General features: G+C 36.3%; 1 protein-coding gene and 1 long non-coding RNA gene across 2 annotated transcripts in view; both read left to right on the top strand.

The window, feature by feature from the left end:
- Positions 1-5,858: 5,858 nt before the first annotated feature.
- LOC111948477 lies at positions 5,859-6,465 on the top strand. Its single transcript, XR_002874491.1, has 2 exons — positions 5,859-5,890; positions 5,991-6,465. It is a non-coding gene; the product is annotated as an uncharacterized LOC111948477 (long non-coding RNA).
- A 704-nt stretch (positions 6,466-7,169) lies between these two features.
- The window catches only part of ppp1r37 (protein phosphatase 1 regulatory subunit 37), a 41,042-nt gene continuing 33,399 nt past the window's right edge, over positions 7,170-14,812 (top strand). Inside the window, exon 1 of the mRNA XM_004075653.4 lies at positions 7,170-9,005. Coding sequence (XP_004075701.1) covers positions 8,264-9,005 — 742 coding nt within the window. The 5' untranslated portion in view covers positions 7,170-8,263. The remainder of the gene's footprint in view (positions 9,006-14,812) is intronic.

Raw genomic sequence — 14,812 nt, 5'->3', positions numbered from 1 at the left:
ACTAAATCCAGAAATAAACCAACCTTCATTTTTTTACAACTTTTTTTGTACCATTTTTCATAAGGAGGCAATTTAGTCAGTCACAGGAACTATTGACAGGTTTGCCACTTCCTACATGGTGGTTCTAAAGGAAGCTGGAGGGCTGGGAACAGGAAACCCTTCTAAACACTTCACAGACAGACGGAAATGAATATTTAAAGAAACTGGGTAAATTAATGTCTCCTTCTCTTTCTCTCCACGTATGTATATGTAATGGATGATGAGGCACCAAGGGTTCAAAGAGCGGAGAAGGAGAATGAAATACATTTTCAAAAGAGTTTAACAGAGGGGGATATAGTGTGACATGGAGCCAAAACAAGTTATAGCAGAACGTTTAAAAAAGGGGACAGAAAGGAAAGAGGAAAAACAGATGGAGGAATCAAGAGTAGGAAGGAATGGGAGTTTTGTACAGGTGGGATGGACGAATGGATAGCTGGGTGGATGCTGGAAAATCTTTTGTCCTTCGTTCTTCCCTCTTCCTCTAATGACGTGGCACATGATTTGCAGTGACAATCTTCTTTCTAGTCAATCTTCTCACACACATGTGTCTGGTGCTTGATGAAATCCTGCCCTTTTTATATCCCCCAAGGTTTACCCCAGGCTTTCATTTTACTTTTAAAAAATGGAACTGTTTTTTCCGATGGGAAAAAAGTGTGGACATATGATGGTCATCACAGCTGTTTTAGGACAAGTGAAGGAATATGTAAATAATTTAAGGATGTAGGAAAGTAAAGATGTTTAAAAAAGGTATTTCTCAGTTCTTGTTTTCTAGCCTTTGTGACACCAGCAAGTTTATCTGATTGCAGCTCGTTACTTTTTAAATACATTTTAAAGACACGCTCTGTGAAAATAGTGTTTTTAATGTTTTAACATGTTCTTCTGGCATTTTTATCATGATGGAGGACACAGATAAAAAAGTTAAGCTTCAACATGCTTCTCTGTGGATTTCTTTGTTGACATCATTGTGAATTAAGTTAAGACTCACTTAAGCTGCAATTACAACTTAAACAAATTAATTAGTTAAATATTTATGCACAGAAACACAAACAAGCATTTGAATGTGCATCAGTATGTGGTTTACATTTATCTTCCTTTAGTGTAAATAAGTGTTTTGCCATAGAGAAAAAAGACTCAGTTTGGAATAACATTTTGTACTATATTTACTCAGATAACTTATTTTTTGTTAAGTTTGTAAATATTTAGTCTGAAGGAAATTTAGAACAATATAACACTGAAATACAACTACACAAAAACGGATGATTACTTAGTTGCAAATAGAGACATAACACTTGTAGTTTAACTAGTTGTTCAGCAGAATCTTGGTAAATTTCGGTGGCAGCACAGCATCGCATCTACCTGGATAATAGGTTTCATTCATTAAGCTGCCCTTTATGAAATCATATTAATGGGGAAAACTTTACAGCTGCATCATTGCAAAATGAACTGGACCCTGTGAGCTGGATGCTCTCAATTTTGTTCTTAATTTCTGTTCTAGGTCACGGGGTTACTGGAGCCTATCCAGATACTGTTTTGCAAAGATGGAGTACAGTCTAAACATATTGCCAGTCCATTAAAAGGCAACACAAAGACAGAAAAACACACAATCACATCTTAGCCACAATTTAAAGTCACCAATTAACTTATTAAGCAAATTTTTGAACTGTGGGAGGAAGCTGGAGTTCCTGAAAAAACCCGCACATACTCAGGGAGAACTTGAAGAAGTTGGATTTTGAAGCAGGGACTCTTCACTGTGCTAACCAATATACCACTGCTGTAACGTCCTAATTAGAACAGTTGCAACCTTTAAACCCTGCTCAAGGTCCATGTACTAATTAAAAGGAAAAAAAGGCAGAGATTTTTTCATCTCAAAATCATAAAAATTTTAACTGGTCTCTTTATAGGATGAAAAACTGAGGCTAAGCATAGCTTCACTTTATCAATCTGACATATTTTGATCAATGAATGATTCCCCTCTTGTTCCTTAAAGCTAGATCGAAGACAGCAGTCAAATTAAATGACTTTGTCAAGGCAATAGCTCAACTTAATAGAAGATATAAATGTACTGACTGACCATCAATGAAGCTTATGAAGACTACAGAACTGACTTCAGAACACAAAGGATAAAAAAGGTTTGTTTGTATTTTCTTGTTTAAATGACAGAATTTAATGTTAGAATTTAGAACAAAAAGAGTTTCCCTTTGGTTTGGTTTGCATTGATCCAATCTGGGGCTTCTGGAGTTTTAACACAGAAAATTTACACAGAACAATCTGTTTAACATTGTGATTCATAAAAGTAGATGAGCTATTCCAAAGTGACCTAAACTATAAATCCTGTTTAATGTTAACAGTGATTTTTTTCTAAATCTATTTCACATCAATTAAAGTGCTCCATGAATGAACACTTCAAGCACCTGGGACGTCAGGACACCCTGGTTCACTACTAAAACATAACGTTTCCTCATTCCCGTAAAAAGTGAAAAGGTTTACTGTTTAACTCAGTGCTCATTTCTCATTTTAAACCAGCTCTATATACTTTGACTTACAACATGGATCAGACACACTTTCTTTGCAACTTTCTTGCTTTGTGAAGAGCCAAGAAGACCATGGTATTTCTTTTTATTGTTAAAACATTGTAGAAAATGATAGATAGTTCTAAATGTGACTTACGGTTTAAATTCAAGCGAATCATGTAAACATCCATCTTCTAAACCTGTTAGATGCCTTTCAGGGTCACTGGGCTTCTGGGGCCAATCCTAGCTACCCTAGGCAGGTCGCCAATCTGTCACGGGGCCATCATGTAAACATATATTGCACAAAGTACTTATTAGGTCCCAAGTACATTAAACATGCAAACAGGGTATAAAAATGTAAAACAAAAACTGTTATACAATGAGTGAAAGAGAAACAATTAGTTTGAAATATTTGTAAATGTCACTATTGCTTTTAAATGAAATCCTCATAGAACAAGGTAACACAAGCGATTAAGGGATTAAGATCAATGACTAAAATGGTGAAAACCTTAAAAACAAACCTCCTAGACAAGAGGTGAAACCAAGACAAACAAAGGTTGCTTCTTCATCTATTCTTTTGAAGGAATCAACATTGATGAATGATCTACCCTGACATTAAAATGCAATGATAACAATTAGAAATGTACTTTGAAATAAGATGTATAAACAAAGAAACAACAGGTTACAAATGTATGGAATGAAATTATTACACTGGAGTTTAAAAATGTGCATCTTAAAAAAGAAGTAGGTTCATTTAATAAATGAACACAAAATAGAAGTTAGAAATGTCAATATTTAAAAAACACCAAGTAAAATAATTAAATTACTAAAATAATTAATTTTAAATCAAATCTACTACATCAGCTAAAGACTAGAAAAATAGATTATTAGCTTCCATTTTTATTCATTGACTTAATTTAACCTTTATTTTACCAGGAAGTCCCTGGCCAAGAGTCACTTGGACCTATACACACAAAAAAACAAACAAACAAACAAAAACCGTGAAAATAAAAAAAATCATAGAATCCGCTGAAGAATAAAATTTAGGACCATTTAAGAATCTCCGCAGAAGCTTCCAGGTTCTCAATGAGGACAATCTACAGGCTGACAATGGTTTTGCAATTATTTTCTATAAGTTTCAATAGAATTGGTTATAACTGACCTATCCTCGCCACTCGTTGCACATGAGTAAACATGTTTAGAATTAGATGACTGTGACTACCCATGTGAAGAAGTTATTGACTGTTGGAGGTTTCTTTGGAAGATTAACTGCTTTCTGAAGATCAGACTATATTGCCTCAAGGTTGTCGCTGACATCTGCGTAAAGTTAAGAAAAGTGGGGAAAACGAGATGTCAAAGGAACAGCACGATTCTTCTAAAAGCTACATCTACAGATTTATTACTTTGTTGGAAAAATAGCAGTAGGAGATCTGACAGCTAAATTAAAAGGGACCCCCTTCAGATTTTTACCTGTCCAGGTGCCTTTTGCTAGAGAAAAATTAACCTTGATTGTCAAAATTTGAAATCCCTGTAATGAAAATGCAATGTTTCCTAAAACTATCATCTTTGGCAACGATTTTCTTTTTACTGGACCTTCAAAATCAGATTTCAACAGTGTTTGGCTCCTTTTTTGTTTTCTTTGGTAGCTTTTTTCCACAGGAAATCACAAACGTCAGCGTTAGCAGAGACTGTTGCTAATAAATATTGGGGCCTTCATCTTTTATCCAAACATATATCCCCAAGAGTACAGCACAAAAAACAACTGTCTTGCTCTTTATAGCATCTGATGCGATGAGAAGCTACAACTTAAGGTTTTATACAGGATTCTGGTCTCTTTTTAGAGTTAATCAGTTCTCAGGAAAACACTTTGTGTACTGGTTTTAACATTTAACAGGCTTGAAAGCCAAGCTGCACAGAAATGCAGTAGTAACCAGCAGCTTGTGGTGCATCCTGTTCCCCTCATATGAAAAGGATGTTGAAAGGTTAAGCAGAATCACATTCAATGTGTCCAAGGACAACCTGCTGGGAAGGTCTCTGCTTAATTTGTCTTCCCACTGCTCTGTGTTTGGCTCTTTGCCACACCTTTAAAGTGAACCTGAAGAGTCAGACCATCTCTCCTGTTCACTTTTTTTATCTCTCTCCATCAGTACAAGCAACGATAACAGACAGAACACAGAACAGAACTGGTGCATTTAGTAGTGAGGATGCTAGTGAAAATGAAGCAACACTGATCACAAATAACACAGTTTGACTTAAGAGGTCTGAACAGAGAGCAACTGTTCAGCAACAAATAACTAACTGTTGTTAGTTATTTGCATAGTTCACATTGGTGAAGACAATGTGCTTCCACTGCATCGTTTTGGCCAGACTAGACATAGTAAATAGTGCCATAGTGAGTTAATTTCTCCCTGTGAGATAAAGTTCAATAATGTGGCACAATTATGATTTGAAATAGGATTGATTAATCCTTATTTGCTTCAAATGTTCATCAAAAACTGTGACTTGCTTTTGAAGAGGAAAACCGATAGCCATGAAGCAAGCGGTCATGGATGCCAAAACTCTTGTTGCAACCCAAAACCTCAGTTTCAGATCATAACCTGTAAAACATTTAAGCTATAATAATTGCTAGTTATTACTCTCTGTTTCCATTGGTCCTATAAAAAAACACTTGAAATGCTGTGTTTTATAACTGAAGATGAGTCAACATGGTCCAAAGCTTGAACATTAGGGGCTTCTGGAAACAGATCCATAAACCAGCTAATCACAAAGTAAAGGCTTGCAACATTTCGGTGTGTGCATTTATATATGTACTGCCATTAAACACCAAACGGGGTCAGGATGTGAGAAAAAGGCACAGTGTGCAGCACAACAGATGGTATGTGCTGCCATCTGCTGTTGTTTTTTTGTTGTTTTTCATCTGGACTGCAGCTTAGACTCAGGCCCTGCAAACTAATTTTTTAACAATTGTCAGGTAACTGTTGGTGTGAACGTGTAGGGTCTGCCTTGTGATATCCAGAACTGTCTAAAAAGCAGAAGTCTAAATAGAGCTCAAAGGACAGAGAACACAGTCATGTATGAATTTGCTTTTACATCAATTCAATTATGTGAACTTAAACTTACTTCCAAAAAAAAAAACAACACTAGATAAGCAACAGTTAAGAAAAATTACAATAAAGTTTTGAAACTCAAATGTGTTTAATTTTCCTTTATTGTTCCAATCAGCATTCATAGGTGCAGCAGTAAGACCAGGTGTCCTTAATCAACATTAGCATGTGATCCATACAAAAACAGTTGTCTGCTCAGTGCATAGATATGGTTTTCAGTGAAAGTGGGGAGTGCTGGTGAGTCTACAAATGGGTTGGCTCATTTGGTCTTTTGCTTTAAATGATAAATTTCATGACCGCCATATGCATTTTTTTTTGTTTGTTTGTTTCTACTCAGGTTTTAAGAATGTCTGGCAGAGGAAAAAAAGCAGCCCCTAAACAAAAACCTACAGTGTCCCGTTCCTCCAGAGCAGGGGTCTCATTCCCAGTAGGCCGTATCCATAGGCTGTTAAGAAGAGGAAACTATGCAGAGCGAATTGGCAATGGAGCTGCAGTGTACCTCGCCGCTGTCCTTGAGTACCTTTGTGCCGAAATTCTGGAACTGTCTGGAAATGCAAGCCGTGATAACAAAAAGCTGCGTATAGCGCCACGCCACATCTTGCTGGCTGTAAAGAATGATGAGGAACTAAGTCAACTACTTGTAGGAGTCACAATCTCAGATGGTGGTGTAATTCCCAACATCCATGCAAGCCTACTCCCAAAGAAGACCAACAGTTCGAAAGAAGACGGCGCTGCCAAAGATGTCCAGTCTCAAGAGTTTTAACTGCCTTTTTGTTTTTAATTCAAGTTTAATAAAAATGTTTCTAAATTACCAGAGCTGTCCTTTGATAGTTTGTGTTTAGGTCTTTGCAAAAATAAAATAAAGGCTCCACCACTACCTCTGGGTGGGAAATATTAAAATGCACAAGTTAAATGTAAGGAAAGAACTCTTTGTTTATAACTGACCTTTGCTGAATCAAATCCCTTATGGATTTTAACACTAAACTGTCAAGATTAAAGCGCAATCAAAGGTTAATAGACTTTGGTTTTATTACAAATATACAAACTTCTCAGGCACAATGTTATAGGTCTGTGCAGCTTCAAAGTGCTTTCAATGTGATGGTCTAAAACTAAAGGTTATTTGTTAAATGAGTAATAAAACCCAATTAAAATGATTACAATAAAATCCTTGGTAACTTTAAGTTTAGAACTTGCAACTTCTGATTTTCTTTAAGGATTTCAGTGTTAAGGTTGGCTATTAAAAACTGAATATTTTACAAAGCTGAATTGGTTTATTTTGAATATTAGTCTTTACTCTAAACATGCAAGGGCATTGATTAAGAGTTCTTTGTTGTGTCACTCTATTTTAAAAAATCTCTTAAGATTTTGAGGTAATAGCTTATACATTTTAATAGGGAACCGACAAATTCCCTTAATTCGAATAATTTTTTTTTTTATTGGGAAGGTTGCATGTTTAGGTCAACGTAACTTTGCGTCCGTCTAACGTGCTTCCTAACAAGTGCCCAACGACGTGCTGACGTAAGACGTATGAACAACAAACAGTTGTTGGACTCGACTTCAACAAGCTAGCGGAGGGTAGCGCTGAACAAAAACAGGCACAGCTGACATCTCCTGGAGACAAAGATTACCATCAGACCTCAGCGGTGGGCATGTCACAGCTATAATCTTTTTTATATATATAATTAATATCGAGGGTAGCATGTGTAGCCCTGATACAGTTATGTAGCGCATAGGGATAACGGCCGGAAAAATGCCTACAGAGTGTGACGCTTGTTTTTTTCGCCGCAGTTGCTCCTTGTGGTGTGTGTTGCGAGCGTAGTTGCAGCACGAGTGAGCGAGCAGACCTGCACTGGTACTAAATATTTCTTCGCCTGGGAAAATGAACTGTGTTGGGGAGAAACGGATGGGCTCGCGTAAAGAAGCAGAGACACGCAACCTATCTGGGGCCTGTGCGTCACCGTAGGACAACTTTAGCAAGCTAACCAACGTTAGCACACTTTAATTCCTGTTGGGTTGTTTGAATGTCGGAGTTCAACATTCTTTTGTAGGCGACCAGAGTTTATTGACTTATTTGTTTTAGTGGATAATCGTATTTCTCTTTTTATACGGCTGGCAATGTGCTGACGACTTGGGAGCAATTGAATGGTTCCCATTAAAGCAATACAACCAAGCTAGTAAAGAAATATTAAGTGGAGTTTATCAGATCGGCATAAAGTTATAAAGTTAAGTTATATATTTTGGTGTATGAGAAATCACTGACATACCTTCTAATTTGCACGTATTTCACGTATTTTGTGAAATTGATGTTTCTAAGAACTAGCACTTTATTTAATTGAACAGGATGCACCAAAGTCACTTGTGACGTGGGGGTGGATTGAATCCATTGATTAAAATCGGAAAACAATTTAAACTACAACTAGATTTTTTTTGTCATACAATTTAATGTATTTTTCCAGTTAAAACAACAGCAAAGTTGCTGCTCATTTGAGTACATTGTCGTTAGACAGGGAGCATAGACAACCATATGTCACATTTTTCCCAGTGACCGTGTTATCTACTGTCCTGCCTTTGTGACATGGTAGTAGAGGCTTAGTCACCAGAGATGTAAACATGAATATCCAAGAGCAGTGTCTAGATCTGTGTAATGTCAAGACAAAAAGCAATGTCGACAATGACTTCAATCCTACAAGCATCACAGAAGGGGTCACTCTCATCTCTGAGCTCATGACGGACAGTGAGGCAGAGAAACCAAACATTGTTCCCACAGAGGCTTCGGAGACTTGCCTGATGCCACAACTTACTGACAACCTTCAGGGTGCTGAGGAGGATAACCAGAAGGCGCAAGACACACTGGAAATTGATGAAGTTAATGGAAATCGAAAGAACTGTGTCCAAGATACGCCTGCTGTAGTTAATGTCACTGGGCTAATCTTTCCTATTGACGGACAGTACAAAGATGACACTGAAAAGGAGAAGATGAAGGATGATAAGTGTTGCAAACCTGAAAGTCCTGTTGTGGAAGTAGGGGATGATGGTGGGGACATGGACATAGGTGTGGATCTGACTCTGGGTGAGAGTGAGCTTTTGCAGGCTGAATCTGCAGATCTTAGTTCATTATCCGATGCTTTTTTGGACTTGGAGTCCACTCTTCAGGATTTCCCAGCTGATGAAACTGCAGAAAGTCAGTCGGATGCTAAACAGACAGAATCTTCTTCCTCTGATCAAGCTAGAGTGTGTCTGTCAAACGAGGATGGAGACGGTAAACACAAACCAAGTGGCAAAAGGGTGACATTTCCCTCAGACGAGGATATAGTTTCTGGAGCAGTGGAGCCAAAGGACCCCTGGAGACATGGTAATACCTTTTTGTTTTTCCAGTGCCTGTTTGAGTTTATAATCTTCTGCTCATTCAAAATGTCTACTGCGCCTGTGTGAACATGTTGGATAATTAGGGTTTTCTAGAATAAAATACATGAAAAGGTTATATAACTTAAAGATCCAAAAACTAGTCCGATTTTTATTACACATCCTTTTATTTTTATCACCTGCCAGCAAATTAGGTATGCGTTTGGGTGGTAACATTCAAGTAAATGTTATTTAGTGGAAATTTTCTTTGTTTCTCTTTTGACCTTGTCATCCGCTAGTGGTCAGTCATACTTCTCTTTACTTAGCAAGTCAGCACCTGTGACCCCTTGACAAACACGTTGTGGTAGTTAAAGGAAATAGGATAATAGGACACCGACGCCCTAACTGCTGAAGTACAAGAGTATATCCAAAAAAATTAGACCCAAACCAGTCCTGTAGGCAGTATTGTGAGTGAATTCCACTCCTCCTTAAGGTGTGCCATTTTAACAGAGTAGGTTCCTGTTTGTTCAACGAAAACATGTCTGAGGAAGCAGATGGGGGATGTGGCACTGCTTTAACTTTATTATTGGGAGTCCTTTATTTTAAGTTACAGTATTGTCAACCTTCCACATTGAACTGTTAATGAACGTAAATGGGCTATTAATTTCACTTCCTTACTTTTACTTCTTATGTATATTTTTTAATAAAAGACACAACTGATTCGTATTTTTTTTGACCATACCATACATTTAAATGTAGTTTCTATTGGTTATGATTGTTAACTGTACTGTTTTTTTTTTTGAACCCAGGGCTCCAGACTAACTTTTTTCACTAGGAGCACAGTGGCCCCTAACTGAAAATTTTAGGGGCACAACCAGAAAATTTAGGGGCGCATACCGTAAATCAACATTCTAACCAAATCTACTAATTTCCACTGTGTTACTAATAAATACTTTAATAATAGATGCAGAAATTACAATGTGCTGTTTCAAATTCAGTGTCACATTTTATTCTGCACTTTTGAAGATGCAACAAGAAGGTAAACTGACAGCACCATCGCTGTCATGACAGTACAAATAAGTAAAGAAAACGGATGGAAATTTATCTTTGTGACACCAAATAGGTGCAGCCAAGATGCACAATAAGCGTGTTTGAGATCACCCAGGTGAACTCAACGCTGCGCAGATCACCTGGTGTGTGACATATATTTTTGTTTTTGCTCCAACATCAACTGTCAATCATCACAAAAATATCGCGAGAAAGGGGTGGGAGCAAGGGGCAAACCTACCCGGACACAGCTGGAAACTGAACTGACTGAAAGCTGCCCTACAGACTACAAAACAATGCATTATGGGACATGTGTCCTGATGGTTTTTGTAGTGGATTGATTAATTAAAATAATTTAAAATACCAATTCATTAAAAAAAGGTTACATACATCACAAAACATTAAAATAATCATAAAATATATAATAACACAGATCATACTAAGGGGGAGAAGAATATTAAAACTAAATTGAATGTTAAGGACAACTCCAATTTCCTGTTCTCCTTCAGTCTTGCTGCAGATTCGCTTTCATCTCACAACCATTAACTCAAATAGTCAGGAAGATAAACTTTCTTTTTTACGGAAAAGAAAATGTTGACATCTAAACAACATGACTTCTTGATCAAGACGTCAAAGACACCGTCAAAAAAAGAGTTTTCCTTTGGTGTAGCAGAAACATGAAGCTGATCTGATCAAGTTTCACACTTTTTCTCCAGTTGTTTTCTTCAAAATAGGCTCAGGTTCATGTCTCCGTGCTCAAATCTGCTCACATACAGCTTTGTTCATCTTCATACCCTCCTTTGAAATAACCACAGGTAATAAAAGCATTGAACCATCTTGAATCAGACAAAGCTCTGCTGGTCTGAAGAGTTGAGCAAATATGATCTATACATTTTCACACAGCCTGTATGTAATTCAGTCGTTCAGCCTTTTGCATTCGAGAACCCCTCCCCTTCTGTTTTTTCTGTGTGACACTATGAGCACAGATAGGCAGGACAGTTACGGCTCCTGGGGGTCCTGTGAAACAACCTGAGACGGAACATGCTTGCAACCTTTTTCCAAAGCAGCACTTCAACTTTAGCCACTTTTTTCTGTATATTTTATATACAATATTAAAGTATTCTTATGTTGTTGTTTTTTTTGTTTTTTCATTTTTAAAATATAAATTGAGTACAATTTAATTTCTTGCAATGAATCTAAAAATAGAAATTATTTTAGTTTAGTGAGTGTGATGTTAAAAGGTCAGCACTGGTTAGGGTATATTGTTTTTAAGCAGTTCACCTTTCAGTCTGGAGTTGTTAATTTTAATATGCATTGTTGCATTTACGATATCATGGTCAGAGTTGTTCATTTTAAGGTGTTTAGCTTGTTTTTATTCCAATCACCAAATAGTGCCACAAAAAAGTGTTTTATTAAAAACAGTAGTTTTATTTATTTATTTATTTTACCCTTTTTTGGTATGTAAATAAAACTTAAATCGGCTTTTATAATTGCATTGATACACAGCTAAAAATATTCAATGAATTTAAAATTAATTGTGAATTTACTTTGGATGAGATTAGTTGCAAGGAAAAGTGTAAGTTGATAAACATTTGTTTTTTCTATATAAAGGAAATTTATTCAATTGATTAAAAGAATTGGGGGTGCATGTGTTAAAGCACAGTATTGGTAACAAGGATTAATAAAATTGTTGCTGATAGGTTTTGCTGATTAACTTCTTTGATGACTCAGCAATGGTGACTGTCTTCTTACAGCCATCTATCTGTTTGAACCACAACCTACACCCTTTACATCGCCAGATTTCTCACTGTTTTCCACTCTTTTTGTTAACAAAACACTGTGACGACATGCACTTAGAAGGCACGTCTGAATTCCTTCACTACATAGTCCACTGTGTTATTTTAAATTAACGTAATTAAAAAAATAAGAAGCTGAACTGATTTCAGTCTGTAGGTCCATTCATTCTCTGTGAATAAATTCAATAGAAGCAAAGTCCAGGGCCTTGTAAAACACGAGACAAACTGAAATGCTTGTCTGAGTGACTTAAATTATTCCAAAAGTAAGCGTGTTTAAAGTGTATGTTATGTAAGTTTTAAAGGTCTCATTCTTATGTTTGGGGGCATTTAGGCTGCTAATAGTTACAAAGTAATTTACGATAAAGGGAATATCCTTATATTTCTGCAATCTGGATAGAGATAACTGTAATTAAATCATTGCCATGTTCACTAATTTGCTTTGAAATTTAACTTTCATATCAACCGTACTATTAATATCAAGATTTTCTCGTGTATTCATATCGGAGGCAAAAATAGTTTTCTCGCATTCTCCTTTATGCTAACTATATTAACTGTTTTGCTACTCCTTGTTCATTTCACTGCTGAAAACTCTACTACCAAACGTGCTTGGTCAAATTACCTGCTCCTCTTTATAGACTTCATTTCCTATGCAGTCTGAACAAAATGCTACTTAATGGCATTTTAATGTTTTGGAGAGCTGTTTGGGTGTGTTTTTCACAACTCTTCTGAAATAAAAGTTGTGTAAGAGTGATTGTTTGTCATTATGGTTAGATGACATTTATCTGAAAGTGGGGTTGTGAGGCTTTTTAGCATCCCATGTGCCATTAATGTACAGATTCTTCTCAAGAGTATGAGTAGAATTTCTGAATGCATATATTTAGACTGAAAAGGAAGTTTTTACATGATTGATGCCCACCAACCTTCATCATCTGACAGTTGGTGATCCAAAACATTATATAGTATTACTACTGGGGATGTCCTGATCAGGTTTTTGGCCCTAATCCAATTAAAAGTCATTTGATTTTGAGTATCTGCCAATACCGAGTCCGGGTTTAATACTTTGGTAACTCATTTAGAAAATCAACAGATTTAATCAACAGAGCCAAGTTGTCCCTGATTTTTATTTTATTAACCTTCTTTTATCATTTAACTCTTAAACTAAGCACCTCTTTGACGTAGCTTGAGCAATACAACTAAAATAGTGCAACTATCAACTAGAAAAAATAGTTAATTATTAACTGGTAAAAATGGGTGATAATTAGTCATGTGAGAAAGTTTAGTGATTGTAGCTTCAGTATCTTCAGAACTATTGAACAAAAAAAGAACTCGTTTAAAATTGTTGTTTGAGCATGATGATGATGAGTATCAATGGAACCTAGCTCATATCAATGGAACCATTTTTTAGTTTTGCTTGTTTTTTACGGAATTATAGATTTTTTTTAAATCACTTTTTCCCTAGCAGCCATCTTACTACCATCTCTGTCTGCAGCACAGAGACTGCGATCCTCATTATAAAGAATTAAAAACATAATTGTTTTTCTTTTGAAATGCTTTTGTTAGTCATTCTTAGAGTTAAGACAAAACGTAACAGACACTTGCTGTCAGTTTAAAGTATTTATTAAGAGTTATTGAACCCAGAAGTCAGAATCTTTGAAAGTGTCACTAACTTTAACAAACTGTTTTTGTGCACCTCCTGCTCAAATTGGTGTCATAATCTGCATGATCCATTCGTGATATGCAGAGGTCTTGTAGAGTATTTATCTGTAATAATAAGCTTGAAGTGCCGATATAAATAATAGTAGAATCAACATCCGATCCCTGATCAAGAGGCAGCATCTGATAGGTGTTATAACGGGTGACTGCTGTATAGCATAACAGAAAAAGGTAGTTGTATAATTCCTTAATGTTGTGTCCATCTAAGTTTTTACGTCTTTTTTTCTTTATTGTGTAGAGATGTACTTCGTCTCCAGATTAGGACAAACACCATCTCATATTTTTAGCCTTTCCAACATGTTGCATTTCCATATTTTAAAACATAAATTGAATGGTGTACTTTAATTATTGTAATTTGCGAAGCCTGTAACTTTTTAAGGCCATTTGTACTAAAAGAACTCAAACTCTGTGGCCTACGTGCGACTCTGTGCTGCAATTTCATCAGACCCAGAGTGCACTTGGCACCAGGTTGTTAGTGGCCTTGTGACCTATGCTGTCACTGTGGACCAGGTTACAAACTGATTAGCAAAGCTTTAGTGTTATGTATGGACAAAGCTTCTAAAAACCTAGAAGTTGGCTGGCTCTGTATTCACAACTGGCTGACTAGTGCTGAACTTCAGGATCCAATAAGGCCAGGTTTTCTTTTAATCGTAGACATAATACATTTATTAATTCAGTCATGAGGACTGGACGCGTTTTATTACTCCATTATTGAAAAATATGTGTTTTGTTAAATCAGGTTTTTCTAAAATAAAAGCTGCAACCACAGTTAATGATAGTTTTCCCCAATTCAACTGTACACTCTTTTGTCACTGTTTAGTCCAACCGCTTTCTCTTAGAAAAGGCAATGTTTTAGGTTGAAATAATCTCCTTTTTAATTTTTATTTTGACAAAACAGTTTCTTAGTTATTGATCTGATTGCAGTAAGTTGGGATTGAAAACCTTGGTTTTTGCTAAATGACCTACATTATCACTTCTTGACATTTCACTTAGTTTGAAGGTTGAGATATTCTTTTTAGAAGCAAAAGGCTCGACTCCTCTAAAACCAAGACAGGTATTACTTGTTTTCTTTTTTGTTTTTGTACATGTGTTTTTATGTTGTCGCTCAAGTTTGTGTGCTTAAAAGCAGTCTAACAGGGTCTCCGTTGCCATGCCTTAAACAAATCAGGCAACCAGCTGTCATGTGAATGATGTCTCAGCCATAGCACAGCTCTGCAATGTGAAATAGCAGCAAATATCACTAGAGAGGGCCGTTATATTG

This window comes from Oryzias latipes, chromosome 13, assembly GCF_002234675.1.
Source record: "Oryzias latipes chromosome 13, ASM223467v1".
Classification (NCBI taxonomy): Eukaryota; Metazoa; Chordata; class Actinopteri; order Beloniformes; family Adrianichthyidae; genus Oryzias; species Oryzias latipes.
This window is presented reverse-complemented; position numbering and strand designations above follow the sequence as displayed.